A 22,788-nucleotide genomic window follows, 5' to 3' on the forward strand; every position below is an offset into this window, starting at 1 on the left:
GGCAATCTTGTGAAATGTGAAGGTTGTTTTAATTGCAAAGGTATATTTTGGAATGCAAGTCATTTTGTTTATGTTTACAGTTTGGCTGGACTCACGTAACGTTGCTGATTATTGTTACTCAGTCTCATCTGGTAATCCAAAATTTATTTGAAGGCATGATCTGGTAAGTGAATTGTGATTCTTTCCCTTCCACATCCAGCTTCTCAAAGAATTTTGCATATTTGTTTTAAATCTCGGTTTCTATTTTCATCTTATTTTTCTTTATGTTCCTTTAAGTTAACATGCTGAATTCATTCTGTCCTTTTACAGATCAACTTCAGGCAATTTTGATTCTTCACCCCCAGTTAGAATCATAGAGATGTACACTTCGGAAACAGACCTGTCAATCCAACTCATCCATGCCAACAGATATCCTAAATTAATTTAGTTCCATTTGCCAGCACTTGGCCCATATGCCTCTAAACCCTTCTCTTCATATTCCCATCCAGATGCCTTTTTGAATGTTGTAATAGTACCAACCTCCATCACTTCCTCTGGCAGCTCATTCCATACGCACACTACCCTCTCTGTGAAGAAGTTGCCCTTAAGGTCCTTTAAATTTTTCCCCCCTCACCCTAAGCCTGTGCCCTCTAGTTCTGGACTCCCCAACCCAGGGAAAAGACCTTGTCTATTTACCCTATCCGTGCTCCTCATGATTTTATAAACGTCTATAAGGTCACCCCTCAGTCTCCATTCCTAGGAAAACAGACCCAGCCTATTCAGTTTCTCCTTATAGCTCAAACCCTCCAACCCTGACAACATCCTTGTTAATCTTCTGTGAACCATTTCAAGTTTCATAACACCCTTACTGTAGGAGGCAGACCAGAATTGCACATAATATTCCACAAGTGGCCGAACGAATGTCCTGTACAGCCACAACATGATCTCCCAACTGCTATACTCTAAGCTCTGAACAATAAAGGAAAGCATACCAAAACAATGTCTTCACCTGCAACTCCACTTTCAAGGAACATAGGAGGTACCAGCACTCCTAGGTCTCTTTGTTCAGCAATACACCCCAGGACCTTACCATTAAGTGTATATGTCCTGCCCTGATTTGCCTTTCCAAAATGCAGCATCTCAAACCAATGAGATGATCCGAAGTTGGGGTATATAAGATTGTGAACATTTGAAAATTGGTCAGATAGCAACTGCCAGAGAGCTAACTGCCCATCTAACATCTTGCTATCAAAGAAATTAGAAAACACTCTCTAACAAAGATACCTTTTCATGTAAAACATACTCACAATTAAAAAAAAAAAGACAACCCAGAGAGATCAGCAGCCTAAATTAAACTCCATCTGTCACTCCTTGGCCCATTGCCCCATTTGATCAAGATCCCTTTCCACTCTGAGGTAGCTAACTCCAATTTTGGTGTCATCTGCAAACTTACCAACCAAACCTCCTATGTTCAGATCTAAATCATTTATATAAGTGATGAAAAGCAGTAGTTTGATTAATGTTAATCAATTTTAGAAGTATAGCTTTAACTATATCTTCTCTGCTGTCTTCAGACTTCCAGCTGCTGATCTCTCTGGACATCATTTTTACTCTGAGTATGTTTTACATGAAAATATATCATTGATAGTATTTTCTAATTTCTTTGAGAGCAAAATGTTAGATGGGCAGTTAGATCTTTGGCTATCTGACCAATTTTCAAAATGTCTGCATTCTTATACCCCAACATCAGATCATCTCACTGGTTCGATGTTGGCAAAACAATGAATTCAAACCTGATTGGGTTTTAGTTTCCTGGGGCATAAGTTAAACTGATTAAATTCAAATTGTTGTCAAAACAGCAACCTAAAACTCAGGTATCCATTTCACAGTCAAATGTTACGTATTTTCAATTTTCCAGTATACTCTGGGACTGTTATCTAGTTGTATATACAGGTGCTTGTAATCTCTGAGTTCAGAAAAGCATTCTCTGTCTCTTAAAGGTACTGTACATGCCTTTAACTTCATAACATACATATCTGTGAAATCCGGTGGTTGGATTGTACTGTCCCATGTGATAGATGCAAAACATTGAGTCTCTACTTTCAATCTTCTTGTTTATGGTAGATGCCACTATATTCAGTAGAAAGTGAATAAAAGCCAAAAATGCTGTGAACATTTCCAGCTGCTTTGTGTTCAGTGACTGAACTTCTTAAAAAATATATTTTATTCTAGGTTTATTGTTCCAATCTCAATTGTAATTTGCAATGATATAATGGCATACCTATTTGGCTTCTTCTTTGGGAGGACTCCATTAATTAAGGTAAGGCATCCTGTGGAAAGTAATCCTAAAATGATGATGATGATGCAATTGAGCATGTAATTTTAATTATTCGTAGGATGAGTGCTAGGTCAATGTTGCACAAAATATTAAGTTTTATTCTTGTGTATCTAATTGCAATTTACACTTTTTAAATTAACAGAAGACTCTATTTGAACTGTCACTTGATAGTGCAGAATATTGCTGAAAACGGGAACATATTTCCAAAGTCTTGTGCTCATCCGGACAAATGCAAGAGCGCCAAATTTCAAATGATTAGCTACATGGAGAAAGGATACTAGTTAGTAAATCAGAATTGATTGGCCAACTCATTGCTGCTGCAAAGTATTTGGAAGCTTATAGGCTTCCAAGCTTCTCATATTTCATTAAAGGTACAATCCTTAAATAAATTCCTTTCATTTTCAGAGAACAGGTTCCTGCAAATGATGAATGCGTGTCATTTCCAGCAAGCATATATGAGCACCATGTTTCAAGCCTGACTGATTATCATAAATTGTACACTTGTTTAGTTATTAGCTCACTCATCCAATTACAGAATCTCATCAAAAGGATATTTGAGTTTTTCAGTCTGGATGAATATGGTTGTGAAATAACCAGATGAAGGCTGGTATTCCGTCACCAAGTCACCCTTTGTTTACTCGTGCATAGTGGGTGACATTGAACCAGCTAACCCAGAGCTGGCTCCTAAAGTGAGCAGAACCTCTAACACTCCTATTTTTTTTTTATTGTATTAAACAGTACAAAATACAGTTAACAATAAACAGAAAGCAGCAGTCCATAAGAAAAATTACTATATACAGCGGAAAGGGCAGCAAAGCCAAAACCCAAACCAGTTCAACCAGTTTTCAGGGAGATTAGGACAAACCTCAAATCCCAACACTACTGTTTATATTTATCAGCTAGCACTCCCTGATTGGACTGGGTTAACAACTTCATTTTCAATGAGATTGAGATCGACCTGGCTGATATTGTTCCAATCACTACAAACTGTGTGCTTACTCTTATGAAAAACTGGGCAATAAATGCTGGTCCTGCCAGCGATGCCCAAATTCCATGAATGAAGAAATACATTGATTGGATCATCCAGTTGCTGGGGCATTGCACAGGTATTGAAATTCATTCATCACATTTCTCAGTTGTGTGGTCTGTTTGAACTGTTGGCAGCATGTTGATAGAAAGTACCACTTAGCTTTTTTATGTGTAGGTTTATTGTGTCTTCCTAGCTTTTATTTCCAAATAGTTCAACTCCTTAACACTATTTTTAGTGGGGAGTAGTCATGGGATTTTTGAAGATGGAGGAAATATCCCAAACAACTTTCTTTTTTTAAAAAGCAAACATCTGTTTCTTTGAAATAGCCTTTTTAAAATTGTGGATTGAGATCAAAACAAGTGCTACCAAAACATTTTGAAACTTATTGGTTTCTGAAGAGATTCTGTTTTGATCATATTGATCCGTGTCTGTGTGGGTTTCCTCCCACAGTCCAAAGATGTGCAGGTCAGGTGAATTGACCATGCTAAATTGCCCATAGTGATAGGTGCATTAGTCAGAGGGAAATCGGTCTGGGTGGGTTACTCTTCGCAGGGTAGGTATGGACTTGTTGAGTTGAAGGGCTTGTTTCCACACTGTAGGGAATCTAATCTAATCTGTTGTCATTCGGTGTCATTCCATGTTTATTGCACAATAGGTTAGCTTAAGTTTTGAGATTTATGGCTACATCTTATGCAATACTGAGAGAGTGCTGCACTCTGAAGTGGTGCTCCCGTTTAAATGTACTGTTCAAGCAAGGGCCTGTCATATTAAAGATCTGCAGCATTATTTTAATAAACAGGCAAGCTGTCATGCCTGGTCAATGTTTATCTCTTAATTAAATTGATTGTCTTGTTTTCTGCATTACAACAGGAACTATACTTTAAAAATGTTTAACTGGCTCTGGCTATAACACTCTTCAGGACCTCCTGAGGTCATGGAAAATGTAATATAAATGCAAATCGGTCCATCTATTGTAACTTGCACTTTATTGAGTGGGACATAATAATCACTGTAGCCAGTTGGGATTTTCTGTTAAATCTTAATGTGATTTGATGATTAATTATAGTATTATTTGTTGTTTAGAAAGGTTCAGATACTTAAAACTTAATACTCAATCACAAATTTGTCAAAATGATACTTGCAAATGAGCAATGACTGTGTAAATGCAATATGGGGATTATTAACATTTTGTGTGAATTGTAATTTTTGGTAATAGTCAGTAAGAGCTGTCAAATTGAGAGGAATGGTGAACAAGAAATGTTGGAACTGACAGAAATTAAATTGCTCCAAAGATGTTTAGTATTGGTTGGAGGACTTAGTTTCGAAGAATTATTTCAAGTTTTACAGACAACCTTGGTTTCTTTAAAAGTGGTCCTTTGATGTTTAGTGTAGAGATTTTGTTTAAACAAGGCTTCCTAGAGATCGCATGCCTGGTCATACATGCTTGCCATTGACACTACTGGGGCTGTTATTTGAATAGTTTTAGGTTTGGAGAGGTTCTTGATTTATCTATTTCAGTTAGAGGGCAACTGTATTAGACCAAGCTAAGTTGGAGCAAAGCCTGTTGAGACTAAGCTGAGATGACTAAGTTATAAACAAGCTATCCAGCTGATGTCTCTGATTCCTGAAATGAAAATCCTCTACATAGGTTAAGAATGCAATCCTTATTGCTCCTTTTGAAAGAGTGTCTAAAAGAGCAGCTCATAGTTGTAATGTAAAGGAATTGTGGCTGCAGGTGTTCTGAAACAAAACAAATTATTGGTAAAACTCAGCAGCTCTGGCAGCATCTGTGGGAAGAAAACTGGGTTAATGTTTCGAGTCTGGTGACTCTTCAGAATATCTCAATGTTTTCTTTCCTGAGCAAGCCATGTTGACAAGACTTTGGAGTCCACATGTGCCAGGACATGCAGCAGAAGCTGGGACATCCTAAGTTTTATCTTTTTACCTGAAATGTTTTTTTTTCCAGACGGCCAATTTCTGCAAATTTTTTTTCTCTTTTCCTGAAGAGTATGATTTTGTGTTTGCATGTTTTGTTTGTATTCTGGGTTATTTATAGAAATAAGCATTTATACTTCTATATTACTGACTCTAAGTTAACTAGATATTTCATCTTTATTGAATAAGTCTTGTTTTGATAACAAATTGGTATGTTCATTAAGAAACCGAGTTGATCTTTTCGCTTCAGCTAATTTGGATAAGAAATTTAATCGATCATCTTGGTAACGTAGAAAAGTACTTGTATGCTGTGATCCACAGAATAATGAGACCAGGGCAATGGTGCAATTTTTCAGCCTCCATCATAATGCAGTCAGCATTGGGTGAAAGATTCAGTCCATTGTATAATATTTTCAGGCACTTTGGGGGCATTTGAAATCAAATATATTTATAACAGATGACGTACTGAGTTTAATCTATTCCATTTTACAGTTGTCTCCAAAGAAGACTTGGGAAGGTTTCATTGGTGGTTTCTTTGCAACTGTTGTGTTTGGATTTCTGGTATGTTGAGTATTTCTCATTTCATATTTTTATAGAAAGTAGAGATAGGTGATTCACATTATAATGGTCTAACCCACAAACCCTTTTTTTTTGTTGTGCATGGACTCTTTAAGTTACCATGCATCCACAGACACACAAACCAAAATTTAAAAGTTTGAATTTACTATTTATAGTTCAATAACATCCATGTAATTTTGGAAAAAAATGATTTAAAGAAGTCCAATTGTTCTTCAAAAATATTTTGAACAATTTGTTTTTCATTTTTCTTTTCCAGTTTTCCTACGCATTGTCAAGATACAATTACTTTGTATGTCCAGTGGAATACAGCAGTGAAACTAACAGCTTTATAGTTGACTGTGATCCTTCAGTCTTGTTCCATCTGCAGGAATACACACTCCCATCTGTACTTCAGTCTATTCTTGGATGGGTGAGGAATGTCATTTTTGTAAAAGTTTACAGCTGCTTCTAGCGATGCTTTAAATACTGCATCAAAGGATGAATGGAGGAATGATCGGGGCATAATTGAAATAGCACTGACCAAGATAGAGATGAATATGTGGAAAGCAGATTATGATTACAGATATCATGTAGACAGAAAGCTAATTTTAGGGTTAAACAGATTGTCAAATTTATGGGCCGCAGAATTTATCATGACCATGAATTCTAGGAAATTGATGAAATGGAACCCAGAACCATGTTGAGGCAGGAATCAAACAGCGAAATTTAGTTGTGTTGACATTGAGCAGAAAAAAAAATCAACTCTTCAAAGATTTGATGTTGAAAAACCAGTTGATTGTTACAGCAATTGCTTTATATTCGTTGGTAATGCTGAGACACAGGTTTGAGTGCTCTTAAAGTATAGTGGAATCTGACTGTGATTGTGACCTACTTTAGTAATAAGCAGAATGTTAAATATGATGAATAAACTGATTATTTTACAAATATGTTTGAGATATGTGACAGTTATATTGGAAAACTCATGAGTGGAAAAATGAGAGTCCTATACACAGAGATGGACTCTCACGAGAAACAGAAGTTGTTAATGTCAAGGAAACTAGACATTGTGAGCAGTTGATCACAGTGAAAACTAATTATTCTTGAATCTCAATGTTTTGGATGAATCAGTAAAGTGGAAATTTGCCTGGATATGTCTGGATATGTCCACAAAAATCAGAAAATTTACATTCTGGCCAAGTATCTTTCTTCAATTTTGCTTTCAGTCAAATGAAATGATATAAGGAAAAATCAAAGTGTTTGAAAAGCTCGATATCTGTAGAGAGGGACACAGAGACAATGTTTCAAGGCCCTTTGACGGATTTGAAGTGATGCAAGGTGTCCTGAGTGGTAATCTCAACATAACCTGCTCATTGTCGTTCAATCTGGATTTTAGTTAGGAAATCTTGCTCCAAATCTCAACTGCCTTGGTCTTGTAAATACTCTGTATTTGTATTTTTATTTTTCTGTGTGTTTAATTGCAGACTGGAATAAGATGAACTGTTTTTTAAAAAAAAAAATACAGGGATTGCTAAATAATTACTCATAAGCACTGTTTTACACAGCTGCTGGTTTAAGCACTAGTAGGAGAAGATGCAGATGAGCTGAGGCCAAGGATATGTACAAAAGATGATTCAACTAGCAGCAAGCACCTGATTGTAATGTAGTCTTGTGTCCAGTTATTAATATCAAAAAAAGTGTTCTGTCTGCCAGCAACTATGTGATTGGTTCTCCAGGCAGCTGAACAGCTTGGGGATGTGAACATGATAGTGAGAAGCCATCAGGTCTCCAGCAGCTCAGGAACTTTCTGTTCTCTGCAGTAAAACCCACTTTAAGCCTAAAGAAAACCAGTTTATTCTTCCTCCAGGAGTTGCTTTAAGTTGTGAAATAGCCTCTAACCTAAAGTGTGAGTCAGCCACCCTACACTTCCTATAAACCAATACAAGTATCCAGAGAAGGAAGATTGAAAACAGTGTTCTGATCGACAACAGCCATCTCAGCAGATCATGTGCACAGGGACCAGTCAACTACATTCCTAGTTGTTCCCTCCATCTACAAAACCTATGTTTATTTTTTCCCTGTGGGTGGGTGTGTAAAAGTGGGAGTTTATAACTAGTGGAGTTCTATATACGTATAAAACGATGGTTCGTACTATTTACTTGTTGCTACAAATTATTTATTTATAATAAATAGTAATTCTTGTTAAGTGTAGAAACCTGCTCCATGCTTTTTCACAACCTGGATCTTCAAAAAACATGTAAATGGGGGAATTTTGTGTTCTTATTAAAATCTTTACTTTGGTGAAAACTCTGGGAGTAGCAGGGTTTGATTTCCAGCGCTGTATCACTGTGAGGCGTAACAGTCCAAACATGGACAAAAAAACTGAATTTCAGAGGTCAGTTGACAATGACTGTCCTTAACACCAAGGCAGCATTTGACCAATAGTCGCACCAAAGAGTCCAAACAGAAGTTGATGGGACTCAATGGAATAGTTTTCCTGTGTTTGGAGTCATACCAAGATATTAAGGAAGATAGTAAAAGTTTGGGTTCAGTTATCTCGGGTTCAAAAGATTCTATTAGCTAAATAATGATATGGTGAATTGGAGATGTTTTTTGATGATTGTAGTGCTGAATTATATTTGTGACTCTTTTTGCATACTGAGGCTGTAACTGCCAAAGCAAGATTTGGACAACGTTCAGGCTTGGGCAGAAAATGGGCAAGTGACCTACATGTCAAACAAGTGCGAGTCAATTAAAAAAAATACTGAAAGAACTGCAGATGATGTAAATCAGGGACTAAAATAGAAATGGTTGGAAAAGCTCAGCTAGTCGATAACCATCTCCCCTTGACTCATAATGACATTACTAATGCTGAATCTTCCATAATCAGCATCCTGGAAGTTACCATTGGCCAGAATCTTAGCTGGGCCAACCATAAAAAATACTGCAGAAGCAGTGCAGATTAAATGCTGGGGTTTCTGCTATGAGTAACTAACCTTGTGATTTCTCAAGAACCTCAACACCGTTCAGGTCAAGCCCACTTGATTGGCACCCCATCCACCATATTAACCATTCAATCCCTCCTGTACCAGCACAGTCACAGCAGCATGCATCATCTACATTCACTGCAGTAACTCAGAGTCTGCTTTCATAATACTTCCCTTCCAACCTTGTGATTTCTATCATCAAGGAGGCCAAAGGCAACAGACCGATTGGAACAATGCTGCTGCCAAGTCATGACTTGGAATTATATTGCCATTACTTCACTTTCACGAGGTCACAATCGTGGAGCTTACTCTCCCTCTGCACAGCAGGTGCCATGTAAACTGTAGTAATTCTAAGGTGGGTTGTCACCGCATTGTTGAGGGCCATTAGTCATGGGCAATAAAAACTACTCTCACCACGGAAACACTCAGCCTGGGAGCAACTTTTAAAGAAAGAAATCAAGTTGGATAAATTCCAGTAGGAATGTGTGAGAAAAGGAAATATTAGATTAGATTATTTACAGTGTGAAAACAGGCCCTTTGGCCCAACCAGTCCACAGCGACACTCTGAAGAGTAACCCATCCAGACCCATTTCCCTCTGACTAACGCACCTAACACTATTGGCAATTTAGCATGGCCAATTCACCTGACCTGCACATCTGGACTGAGGGAAGAAACCGGAGCACCCGGAGGAAACCCACATAGACACGGGGAGAATGTGCAAACTCCACACAGACGGTCACCGGAGGTGGGAATTAATCCTGGGTCCCTGGCGCTGTGAGGCCACAGTGCTAACCACTAAGCGACCATGCCGCCCCGGTGAGAATGTTTTGGTTCGCAACCTATGTGAAAACGGACCTGGAGAGGACAAATTGGTCAGATGTGACGATGTTTTCAGAATGATGCAAATGTAGGGCGTATTCAATTGTATTAAAACAGTGTCGAGAGGGGGAGAAGTTGATGGCATTGACAAAGCATGGTTGGAAGTGGCATACGTTAGGTTAAGGAAATGAATTTCACATTCTAAGAGTGGAAACTGAGTTTGTACAGCTCATATGTGCAATGTTATTTTATAAATAGTCTATAATTGGTGGAAATAATAGATATGCTATGGAAGGAAGTTTGTAAAGGGAACTTGAGTTTGCTTAATGCTCTTGCGTATTAAGATTTCACTGCCGAAACAATTGTTGCTTGAGTTTAATGTTCAATAGGACAACTTTTAAATGCAGGCTATCATGCATACTGCTATGTGCCCTTGATAAATCCAACCCAGAGAAATCTGTGGCCCACTGCTTAATCATTTTTCAATCTGAGACCAAGCAGTTCAGATTTTATTTCCTTAATTGTGATCTGATTTTCCTCCCACACCCCCCCGCTCACAGGAAACTGTGCATCTATACCCATTTCAGATACATAGCATCGCTCTTTCTACGTTTGCATCTTTGATTGGGCCTTTTGGAGGTTTCTTCGCCAGTGGATTCAAACGAGCTTTCAAAATCAAAGCAAGTATCACCATTGTGTTAATTTTCTATTTTAGCTCAGTGTAATGTACAGTGTTTTTAAAACTAATGATTTCAAGGAGGACCATGCTTAAATAATAAACTCTTCTATTTTTCTCATTTATTCAAACTTTTAAATGACTATTCAGCTTTGAAGATTAAAATAACTTTTAACTTTTGTATGGATTTGAAAGTCAAGAAGATGATTAAGTACTTTCATCTTAATTTACGTTTTTTCACCTCAACAACTCTCCTCTTTAACAAACTTCATAGTGTTATGTGGCTGTCAGCAATTAAACCTTTTGTGGTCAAAACTTGATTTCTGCCAGAATAGAATTGAGCTCTATCTCTATTTGACTTAGTTTTCTGAGATGTTTTCTCATTTTGATTTTGTGTTTGTCTCTTAATGAACGTACTTTGCAAAATTCACCAACTGTGAGATTTACATGTTCAGTAACAGTGTTACAACCATGAAACACATTTATGTACCAATGAACATTTGCTTAAAACTGTCAAGCAGTATCTTGTGAATTTCCAAGAAGCTTGTTCCTATGAATAGTAATACTGAGTTAAAGCAAGATGTTTCTCTTTTGAGGTTGATATATAAACATTTATTGATGGTAGTAGTGTAGCAACTATTTAGCTATCTCCTGTCTTAATCATATCATGTTTAATATCATGTGGAGAGAGAGGAGTCTGGTACTTTTAAGATGGTGTATATAAAAAAAAGACAGAATCTTAGAAAACAAGTGCATAAAATGTAGAGATGAAGGAAAATTTGGACTCTGAACAAATTGAATAACTTGTTAAAATGGAATGAAGTGATCACTTGTGGAACATTTTTACTTTTTTCTGCCTGTGAAGTTTGACTTGTATTTTCTGCAGGATTTTGCTGACACTATTCCAGGACATGGTGGGATTATGGATCGTTTTGATTGTCAGTATCTGATGGCTACTTTTGTCCATGTTTACATTACCAGCTTTATCAGGTGAGTTCCATAGGGCAGGAGCAGGCAGAAACAATGGGTCTTCCTGGATAGTCCTGTTTATTGATTTTGAGAATAAGAAAGAAGTGCTGTGGGTCTGTGAATGTGTTGGCTGTTGTGGGGAGATCACCAGATAAGATGAGATTAGCCTGATGTTCAGTGGTGGTGGTATGGTCCAGAAGTGCTTAGGAGGAGTTGTCCAAGAGCTGGTGCTCAGCCTCCACAATGTAGAGGTTGGTAAGTGAACACCAGTGTCAGCAGGTTTGATGAAGAAGTCTGGATTGGACTTTGGAGGACAAAAGTGGAGTCAGTTTCCAGCGCACATCAAGGATGTGGAGGTTGGTGAAGAGGTCTGTGGGGCAGGGAATTGACTCTTGTCTAGTGAAATCCTCTTAGTTTAATTCAATTTGTTTTCTTTCTCTCCCATTGTCTAGTCTCTTTCCCTTATATCTGTGATTGTTCAGACTTTTTACATCAATTTCAGAGTTTCCAGATTGTGGGCACCAGCCACCTCCTTTTCACCAAATAAGTGCAGGCCCTTTACACATCCATCCCCCATCACGGGATCTGTCTCCCTGGGGAAAAAGCCTTGAACTGTCTCCATCCTTCACAACCCTCTTTGCCCCCACCCCGGTTGAGTTTGTCCTCGCTTTGAACAATTTTTCCTTTGAGTCTTCTTACTTTCTTCACATCAAAGATGTGAGCACAGGTGCCTGCAAGATCCCAGTTATGCTTGTCACTTTGTGGGATTTGTGGAACATTACTTGATCCAATCCTGCTGGGGTCCTTCCCCACAAATGTTTCTCTGGTTTATCAATTACATCATCAGCATTGGTGGTGCTTTCCTGTCTCTCGTCCACAATTGGAAAAGGTTATCAATTTTTCTTCCAATTTCCAACCTGGTCCATTTCTAACTCCTCCCTTCCTTCCCTCAACATCTGTTTACTTTTCTGGGGATAAGCTGGCCACTGACATCCATCACAAACTCCCACAGTTACCTGGACTGTACCTCCTCAAACCCTGTTTCCTGTAAGGATTCCATTCCATTCTTCCAGTTTTTTCATCTCCATTGCAATTGTTCTGATGGTGCCACCTTCGGCAGGGTGGCTTCAGAAATGTCCAGTTTTTTTACTCAACCCAGGGTTTGCCACCACTGTGGTTGACAGGCCCTTAGCTGTGTCTGACTCATTTCCCCCACCTCTGCCATTACTTCCTCTCTTCCCTCCAACAACAGCAACAGGGTCCCCTGGTCCTCACTTTCCACTCTGCCGGCATCCACATCCAAAGGATCATAAGCTTCCATTTCCAATACTCTAGCTGCATGCCATGACCAGACACGGTTTTTCCCCTTTCGTCCCTTGTCAGACTTATGCAGGGACCTTTCCCTCTGGGGCACCGTGGTCCACTCCCAACACCTCCCCACATCCCCACAGCACCTTCCCCTGCAATTGCAGAAGGTTTTACACCTGCTGATTTACCCGCCTACTTCTCACTATCCAAGCCTCCATGTGCACCTTCTCGGTAAAAAAAATGTAATTTACCTGGAGTTCATTGTCTAATCTACTGTATTAGCTGCTCGCAATGTGGCCTGCTCGACACTGGGGAGGTGAAACCCAGGCTGGATGGCTTCTTTGTGGAATACCTCCATTCTGATGGCAGAAATGACCATGAGCTACTGATAGCCTGCTGTAGTGCATCAGCGAGGCTCAGTGCTAGCTGAAAGAACAATATCTCATTTTCTCCTAGGAGACTTCAGGACTGAACACAGAGTTCAATAACTGTAGGACCTGAGCACCACCTTCCATGTCCTTTACCCACCCAACACTACTGGCCCTATCATCACAGCCAATCTTTTCTCACCTATTAATGGTCCTCCTTATCTGTTTTTCTTTCTCCCCAGCTCACCATTATTCATCACTTTGTCTGCCTGACTGCTGATATCTCACTGTCTGGGGTCCACCTCTGCCTATCATTTACTCCTTTACGTACCTGCCCCTCCCCACACCCCTGTCATCAGCATGTATTCCACCTTTTCCTGAGCTACGATCCATTCTGAAGAAGGATTGCTGCATCTGAAATATTGACTCTTCTTTCTCTCCATAGATGCTACCAGACTTGCTGAGTTTCTTCAGCAATTTCTGTTTTTGTTTCAAAATTGTGCCCTCTGGTTTTTGGATGATTCTTAGTGAGAACAGTTTCTTCTACCATCTCTGTTCAGACCCTTGAAGGCTCCTCTCAAATCTCATAGCTTTCTCCTCTTCAAGAAAAATGGTCACAACTTCTCCAATCTTTCCTGATGTTTCTCATTCCTTGTACCAATCTTGCAAACCTCTTCTGTGCTCTCTCCAAAGCATTCATATCTTTCCCATAGTGTGATGCCCAGAAACGTACACAATATTCCAGTTAAGGTCTAACTGGTGTCTTATGTAAGTTCATCATAATTTCCCTGCTGTTGCATCCTCTGTGCACATTTTAATGAAGTTTTAGAATACTGTATGCTTTATTTACAATTCGCTCTATCTGTCCAACCACCTTAAATGATTTTTGTGCATATGCACCCATGTCTTTCTGCTCCTGCACACTCTTTAGAAGAGTAACCTTTATTTTGTAAAGTTTCTCCATGCTCTTTGCTCCAAAACAAATCGCTTTATACTTTTCCACATCACTTCCAGCTTAACTGCTGACACCATTCAGATGGCAATGTCCTTTTGAAGTTCTACACTGTCCTTTTCACAGTTCACAATTCTCTGAAGTGATGTCACTTTGAAATTGTCCCATTTATTTTTATCTGGAAAATCGAGAGCCCCAATACTGACTCCTGGGGACTCAACTATAAGTCTTTGCCCAGCCTGAAAAATACCCATTAACCACTACGTTCTGTTTCGTGTCCTTCAGTCAGTTTTATATCCATGTTACTACTGTCCCTTCTTTCCATTACCATAGTTTGCTCAAGTTTGTGTGGCACTCTATAGAACACCTTTGGGAATTCCATGTACACCACATCTACACCCCTTGCTCTCATCAAACCTTTCTGTTCCTCTTCAAAATCTCTGTTTGGATACACGTGATTTTCCCTAAGCAAGTCTACGCAAACTCTTCTAAATTCAGTCCACATTTCTCCCTGTGACTATTAGTTCAATCTTGAACAATTCTTTCTTGAAGTTTCCCTCCATCAAAGTTGAACCCATGAGTCTGTAAATGCTGGACCGGCCTTTACACTCTTTTTGAATGAGAATATAATCGTTGCGACTCGCCGATCCCCTGGCACCATCTCTGAATTGAGGGAAGATTGGAAAATTATTGCCAGTGGCCTTCTCCTGCTCCAAACGTATATGTTTGGAATTTAAAATAATCCACAGTAAATCCAATGAGGAGTTCAAAACATAAAGACAAGCTTGGAATGGTTAGTTTGAATCGGCCATTGCTTTGCTCTGTGTGCTATGCAATTGCATCTATGCAGTTCAGCTCTGTACTTTTTGAAGGGATATTTTTGCATTGGGTGTATTATTTCAAGGTTTACTAGATTAGTTTGAGTTGAGATTTTAAATAAATTTGAACTGTACTTTGTGGAGTTTAGAAGAATGAGAGTGATCTCATTGAGCCTGTTGTTACAACAGTAACTGTATTTCTAAAAGAATTACTTTTCAGTGCCCATCATGGCTATATCTGTTCATTGGCGAAAATTTCTTGAGTTGAATATTGCACTCAGAATCCGTGAGGGAGGAACTGTTAACTGAAATTGCTGATTACGTTAAAGGGATATTTATGCATATCTAATCTTCAAACCTGACCCGCACAATTGATGCACTAGCAATGATTGAAGTGTTGCTATCAGCAGCAACCACAAAATCGATCAATGGAATGATTCCAAAATACTCCTTTAATTTTTCATTTTTATTTTTCAGCTGTTGACAATGTAGGCATAAAACCAGCCTTAAAATTTCCTATTTTAACTCGTGTGTGTATATCTTCACGTGACTATCGTGTCAAAACTATCGGAAAGTCCAGCTCCAAAATACAATTGACTTTTACAGGGAAGATTTTATATTTTTGGCTTGTGCATACATTTTCGCAGTGATAGCTGGCCATTTGAATAATCAGCTGTCTCTGCTTCAGTTCCATCATGATTGCACGATTGTGTGGAATTCTGAGCAGATAGTAGAAAGTAGTAGTGCATTTCTTATGCATAGTCAGGATACTCCTTTGGAGAGAACTCATGCATAAGTTTATTTTTAAAGGTTGATTAATAGACTAATTTTACACACAGCAAAACATCTTACTTTCTGATGCAGAAAGAAGAGAGCACAATATTTCTAAAAATTCAAGAATTCTTGAGCCCACATTCATTTCTGAAACCTGCTAGGGGGAGAAAAAAGGTAGAGTTGTATGAATGCCAATGATATTTCAGCTTCCTGTAGCACCATGCAGAAGAAGAAAGAGACATGAAGGAAATACATCATAATCCTTCATTCTCCTGTCTTTCTCTGTCCCGAATATTCCCAATAGGGTTTTGAATGCTAAATTGTAATGCAGTTATAAAGATAGTAGTATCTGTAGCTAATGTTCTTCTGTTTCATTCTGGTCTTTTGCAGAGGACCAAATCCAAGCAAAGTCTTGCAGCAGCTGTTAGTACTTCAACCAGAACAGCAGTTACATATTTACAACATTCTGAAATCCTATTTAACAGAGAAAGGAGCACTTCAGCCAGCAATAAATGAACAGTAGCATTTCGGTTTCTCTTGTTCTTCATTAAAATGCTGAAAACTGCATGAATCTAAGTCAAGAGTTATTTGGAATTTCTGAAATACACAATTTAAGGTGTTTCTGTGACTGAGACTAGCTTATACTCTGTAATGCTTTACGCTGTCAATAGAAATGCGGGTACAGAGTCATATGATCAACAGTCTTTAGTATGAAACATACCCAGTAATATAATCTCAATGAAAAATCTGTAATTAATTTTAATATCTTGGATCTAAACTAAAGTCTTCAATGTTAAAATGATTTTTAGTCCTTTTGGTTTTGATAGTTGGGGTTAAACTTGAATTTATTGTGCAGAGATTGATACTAATTTCTATATCTGTACTGTAATAATATCAAGATTTTTACATTTTCACATGTTTTGAGCATGAACTCTCATGAAAAAAATTTGTAGATACGTGGGGGTCTGTTAATGTAACTGCATCAGAATTTATATTGTAACAATGCTATTAATATCGGATAATTTTAGCGTGTAATTTTAATAGCTGTAAAGTACAATACTGGTCAACCCTCTAGTCAGTTCTGCACAATGAGAGAACATTGATCTGCAGTTTGTGATTTGGAATGATACTTATGATACATTTATTTAACAAAAAAATGTGACTTGAGCATTTGCAACAAAGTGGGCTGATTAAAGCCAATGATCCATGCGGATTAACCTTGTGGCAGATGGCACGGCACTGAGTGTACATAATCTGTAAGTATATCCATATACATAGACACACACACACACATATATATATATATATAGAAAGAGAGACACAAGAACTCTTTGTAATCATTTATGAACTTGAATGTATTTAAATAGAAAAACAATTTAAGTTTGAATTGTGCTGTAAAGTTGAGGGATTTTTAATTTTAATATAGCATATATAAATTTGCCAACTATAGGTGCAGGGAATATTTGCAAGTTGAAACTGGAATGCACAAAATAAGGAATGATTCCTTGAGCCAACATTTCTCGGAGAGAAGCAATGTTCATAACACTGAGGCTTAGGGCTGCAGGAAGAGCTAAAGCATTATAGCTTTGATTTGCTGACCTGCAACTCCTCATTGGTCGCATGAAACCATGGATCAACATGTAGTGAACTACTGAAGTAGCGTGCCTTTAGGAAACCAAGCATTTTTCTTTGCTCATTGTACTTAAATATATTGTAGAATAGTCTGTGAAGTGTATATTTGGACCACGATTGAGTGTTTTAGTTTATAATATTCCCGCTAGATAGTACACCTTTCAGTGATCCATGTGGGTTGCTTTCTAAACTATTCAAAATTTTTATTGCAAAATGGATTTCAGTTAAATCCTCAATAATCCTGTGTGAATTGTGAAGGAAACTCTCTGGTGGTTCAGTTGTTTTTGGAAGTTCCCTTTCATAGTTTTATTATCATTGTAGAATTTTTCAATTGTTTGTTTCTTTGTGACACATGTTTTCATTATACAGGTTTTAAATCCGAAATTCACAAGAATAAGGTGGTGTACTGCTGCAAAAAGAACAATAAATTGCTGTTATTCAGAAGGCATTTACCTGGAACCTCATGATATGCTTGTGATAAGGCTCAGTTGCACTACTGCAAATTGCATATTTTTAGATCTTGAATTTTTAAAGTAGAGAACGTTATTTGTGTATGAGCAGCATAAGCAATTGTCTAAAATGATTTAAAATTTCTTTGCAAATTTTAGATCTTTTAAATCAGGGTAACGAGATTGCATTATGAGGATGATCTGTCAAGTGTGGCGAGCGTTTATGTCAGGATGGTTTAGCTGACAGCAGTTACACTTTTCAGAAGAAAACGAGTAAACCCCTTGAACTACTTTCCATCATTCCATTAGATCATGGCTGATTTATGTCTGCAGTCACCCTAGTTTAATAACTCTGAATTTGCACACCTGACAAAGATCTAGCATCGACAGGAAAAGAATTTTAGACTTTCACTACTCATTGTTTGAAGAAATATTTTCTTACCTCTCCCCTGCCTGGCTTAGCTTTAATTTTAAGGTTATACCTACTTGTCTGAACTAGCCCACCAGTTTAAAGAGTTCCAACTGTATCAATTTCTTTGATCACCTTAACACTGTAATTAGCCCACCCCCTTCATCTTCTGTATCCAGGAGAAGTATAGCAATGCAACATCCTAGAAGTGAAACACTGCAGTTGCCAGACATCTGAAATTTAACAAAGTGCTGCAAGTACTCAGCTGGTCAGACAGCACCTAGTGGAAAGAAATGGGTGAACTTTCAGGCATGACAACTTCCTTCAGTATAGCCATTTTGCAGTTTTAATGAACTGAAGAACTTTCACTGATTTTTAAAAAAATTAACCTCCAGTACTTTGTGACTGGTTTATGTTCCTACGTTAGTTTGTACTACACTTTCTTAAAATAAAAAGTTTTCTCTTTCAAACCTGGAGCCTTGCAAAGATCTATGGGAGTTTGTCCATTTCTGGAATTAAATGGCTATGCAAACACGTTTTTGTTCTTCTGGAGAATTGGATCTTTAACTTTTTAAAAATGACCTTGTGAGGACACTAGCAAATGAAAATCTATTTTTGATCATCCTTAAACATGCACAAACTGTAGTTTGATGTATTTTGTAGAAGGTGGCTTCAATGTTTCTTCACTGAAACTGGTGAACAATGAAAGCAGCTTTGTGACATACCGGAAAGTCAACAAATGGAATTTTGAAAAATAGGAATTACTGAAGTATATACCACTTGAAAATAGAAAATATATATTAATATTTTGGTTTGAGATCATTTATTAGTATTTGCATGCAATTTGAAATGGAAGCTGATGTAATTCTGTGTTAAGACACCAATAAAAAGCCAAGATAATTTGTTGGTTCATTTGTTGATAGTAAGATACCAATCATTCAATTGGTGCCTGTAGCTTACAAGTGAATGTTGAGGATTATGAAGGGAGCTATTAACATCAAAAAGACTATTCAAGTATTGTAATAGTTGATTAACCTTTTCAAAATGTAAACTCTGCACCATATATATAGCAACTTTTTCACCATTCCTGCTAAATGTAAATTTTGTATGGGAACTATATTATTGAAATCTTAATTTACCAAAGAGAAATATACTAATCCCTAGTATAAAATTTCCAAAGGAATGTTGCACCCTTTAAAACCCATGTCCCTCTCTCAGCAGGTCTATTACAGTTGTGTGTTGTGCAGTTTGGTAAACCTACATTTGAATTTTTTTCCTTGCTTTCCTGTATGTATCTTTATACATTCTCTCTTTTAAAATAAGTTCTTTTTAAATCTACCTCCGGCACCATTTCCCCCTCTTTCTCTCCCCCGACCCGCCCCCCCCCCTTTCGGTCCCCGTCCTCGCAGTTTTTTTAAAATCTTTTTAGGTTTATGCCCTCATTTCTGTTGTCACCCATTTAATTTTTCTTTGCTTTCTTCAGTTTCTCTCAATTCCTTTGTACAGTATGGTAAAACTAAAGTTATACAAATGTTTAACAAATTACTCTCTTCAATTTTAGTTCTGACTTCGATGCCTTTCAAATGAAAGTCATTGTAATTATCATATGTTTTCTGTTTAAGCAGTTTTTGAAAAGTAATGGTCCCTTCAATGAACGTTATACCAACTGAATGTAACTAGGGACCAAGCAGATGTCTGAATTATGGCTTGTATCATTTTGATTTCATTTTGTTTGAGGTTTAAGCAACTATATTTCTGTGAGAATTGTTATTTCTAATATGCCCTAGTATAATACCAAAACTCATGACTTCTAATGTTGGTTTCAATCAATCAATCAATCTGATTTCCAATTTGTATAATTTCTCTACACACAAGCCCCCTTAACATTTGGGACCCAGCTATCCCAGTATATCATCTCAACATCACAGTCTCTTCTTTGGTAGTCAGTTGCCTATTTTCAGCGATTCAAGACAATGTTCCTGTAAATCATGATGGCTCTAATGCACACTCAATAGTAAAATTTGTTTTTTAAAAAAAAAGTTTCCTTCAAAAGGCAAACTTGAAGTACATATACGTAGTAGTGAATCTGCAGTCGATGAATGGTTGATCGCATTGAAACATGGTTGTTAATATCTAATCTCAAGACTCAACTCCAGCCCCTATCCCTGCTGCTACTCATTTACCATGTAGGTCTTGCCCATTCCCCACCCCTTCCCAAATAACAATAAAAAATGAAATTGTTTTACAGGCAATTCACAGTAAAAGGTAAAAGTCCATCCTACTACTGATAAGAGTTGTGAAATGAAGTACAGCACTGTGTAACAAAGTTGCAGTATAATACATACAACAGGGATTGGTAATAACGCATCTAAGACTGAATGCAATACCTTTCTTCCTTCATCTTTTTTTTAATGGGCACCATAAAAATTGATTAACATATTGCTGTAACATTGGACCTAATGTGTTATTTCAATCATCATAGTTACAGAGGATATTAACACATTGGAAGCAGTTCAGAGAAGGCTTACTAGACTAATGCCTGGAATGAGCGTATTGACAGGAGTAAAGACTAGACCAGCTAGGCCTGTATCTTGTGGCATTTAGAAGAATCAGGTGACTTAATTAAAACATTAAGATTTTGAGGAAACTTGACTGCGTGGATGTTGAAAGGATGTTCCTCTTGGAAAATATAGAACAAGGGGTCATAATTTTAAAATAAGTATTTTTAAATGCAGTGCCTATTAAACATTCTTTCTGAGAGAGTCTTTGGAATTCCCTTCATAAAGCCGTGGGTGCGGAACCTTTAAATATTTTTTAAAGCAGAGTTACAGAGATTTGTGATTACCAAGGAGATGAAAAGATTGCACAGGAATGGCAGTGCAGACTCAAAAGGCCAAGTAGCCTACTCTTGTAATCAGCATTTAAGTTTACCTTGCACGTCAAGAGTGCTCCCAGTCCCATGAACCTGCCTTATTCTCATATCCTTTTATTTTCTGTTTCTATCAATCACCAAAATCATCTAAGTCCTGATCATCTATCTTTTTACTAGTGTAAAATATGACACCAGCACCAGTATAGGATATTTATTTTGCTGCCAGAAGTTTTGAGCTCAAAAGTTTTCCCCAGATCTCTGCTAGGACAGCAGACAAACAGCATGATATGGAATGAAAAAAAGAGGCAGGCAGCAATAAATGTGTAATAGAATAGAAAACACCAGAAAAACTTCTAATTAATGATGTGCAGGGACTTGCATGAGAGAGACCAGTGGAAAAACAATTATAAATAAAAATAAGGGATAGTTGGGCAGCAACAATGAAAGGAAAAGTGATAACAATAGAAAATCTTGGCATCCAAAAATGGCTAGTGGCAAAAGTTAAATCCCAAAAGAAGTGTTTGAGTTGGGCAGATTTTTAATTACTTCAACAAATTGAGGAAGGTGGAAAGCAGCCAGAGCAGTGGAGTTGAGGCAGAAGGTCAGATGTGATCACACTGAATATTGGAGCAACTTGTGATTCCAAATGATCCATTCCTGCTTATTTATTATGCTCAAGGCATCTTAGCTTATTGCGTTCTCCTAAGTCTTTTGAATGAGACTTTAGGTAGATGGTGAAATGAATTTTATTAGGTGAACTGCCTAATAACACTAGATGTACCTTCAGCACGTGAATTGTAACAACCAGCATATGGACACCCTAGACCAAATGTCCCGTGCTGCAAGTTTCTGTGGTTTTATTTTGCAACAGCAATGTTTAACTTTAGGACTGTCCTGTCAGCGATGACCGCAAGTTATTGAAGGCAGCAATAATCAGCTCGAACTGAATTATCTCTCCAGGGATTGGCCGAACCTCAGTTTACATCAGTCGTATCCAGGATGACAGATTAATGTTTTATCCGATATATTAGCACTACTCATCTGCTCATTTAAGTCCATTAATGTTGAAAACACTTCAATTATGCAGAGAACTTTAACAAAAAAACTGATTTAAAAATTTCACTGTTGATGTTCAAGATATTTTTTAAGTAAAACCTGAGTGAAAAAAATCAGTGAAAATAAATAAAGTCAATGCATAATATGACCTTGATCATACTGCATCTTCGAACACTAGACTACATTTAAATGATAGTTATTTTGAACAGAGTATGCTAATATAAAATGTCCTGAATCTACGACATTATAATCAATGTTCTCTCCCATGGTATTACAATATAGGTTAACTCTCCTGTATGTTGTAAATTCTTGATACCTCTGCCATAGGCCAACCATACATCACTACCAAAAGAAAATCATTTCCATGCGACAGTCAGTAATTCTGATGCTGGAAGTTCTACCCAATATGTGACACCGCTATTCTTTGGATGATGCAGCAAATTGCCGGACTTCTCTTTATTGTGATGTTGTAGGTTGCAGGTCGGATGAAATTCTCAAGTTTGGGTCAAGGATAGGAGGCAGCTTCTGCAGACGTGGTCCCAGTATCTCAAAACAATTCACATCACTGTGGAACTCCTATGCTGTATGCTCCCTATTTTAAGGAGTGCTGCCTTATTCTCACCAGCTCCCGGGTTCTGACTGTGATGAAAAACACAGGGGGCAGATAATTCAACGGCAAAGAAAACTCTAATTTCATTGATAACAAGCAAAATGAACATTTCAACCTGACAATTATAGATTCTAATTGGATGTCAGAGACTTGTCTGACAGTTAACCCGTGCAGTCCAGACCCGATACAGTGGGTTTAAAATCAGTGAGTAGCTACTAACTGATGGGTGAGTGAGAAGAAAACAAAACTCG

At 37.7% G+C, this 22,788-nt stretch overlaps 1 protein-coding gene across 2 annotated transcripts in view; it reads left to right on the plus strand.

Moving 5' to 3' along the window:
* The window catches only part of cds1 (CDP-diacylglycerol synthase (phosphatidate cytidylyltransferase) 1), a 130,984-nt gene extending 114,910 nt beyond the window's left edge, over positions 1 to 16,074 (plus strand). Inside the window, exons 7-13 of one of the 2 annotated variants that reach the window (XM_087985802.1) lie at positions 81 to 163; positions 2,212 to 2,299; positions 5,775 to 5,843; positions 6,118 to 6,270; positions 10,232 to 10,324; positions 11,207 to 11,310; positions 15,900 to 16,074. In XM_087985802.1, coding sequence (XP_087841928.1) covers positions 81 to 163; positions 2,212 to 2,299; positions 5,775 to 5,843; positions 6,118 to 6,270; positions 10,232 to 10,324; positions 11,207 to 11,310; positions 15,900 to 16,032 — 723 coding nt within the window. In that variant the 3' untranslated portion in view covers positions 16,033 to 16,074. Of the gene's footprint in view, positions 1 to 80; positions 164 to 2,211; positions 2,300 to 5,774; positions 5,844 to 6,117; positions 6,271 to 10,204; positions 10,325 to 11,206; positions 11,311 to 15,899 lie in introns of both variants that reach the window. The other variant, XM_087985798.1, reaches the window with a different exon arrangement.
* The last annotated feature ends 6,714 nt before the right edge of the window (positions 16,075 to 22,788 follow it).

The sequence above is a fragment of the Chiloscyllium plagiosum genome, unplaced genomic scaffold (assembly GCF_037043375.1).
Source record: "Chiloscyllium plagiosum isolate Xiang-an unplaced genomic scaffold, Cpla_swu_hap1 HiC_scaffold_1, whole genome shotgun sequence".
In the NCBI taxonomy this organism is placed as follows: domain Eukaryota; kingdom Metazoa; phylum Chordata; class Chondrichthyes; order Orectolobiformes; family Hemiscylliidae; genus Chiloscyllium; species Chiloscyllium plagiosum.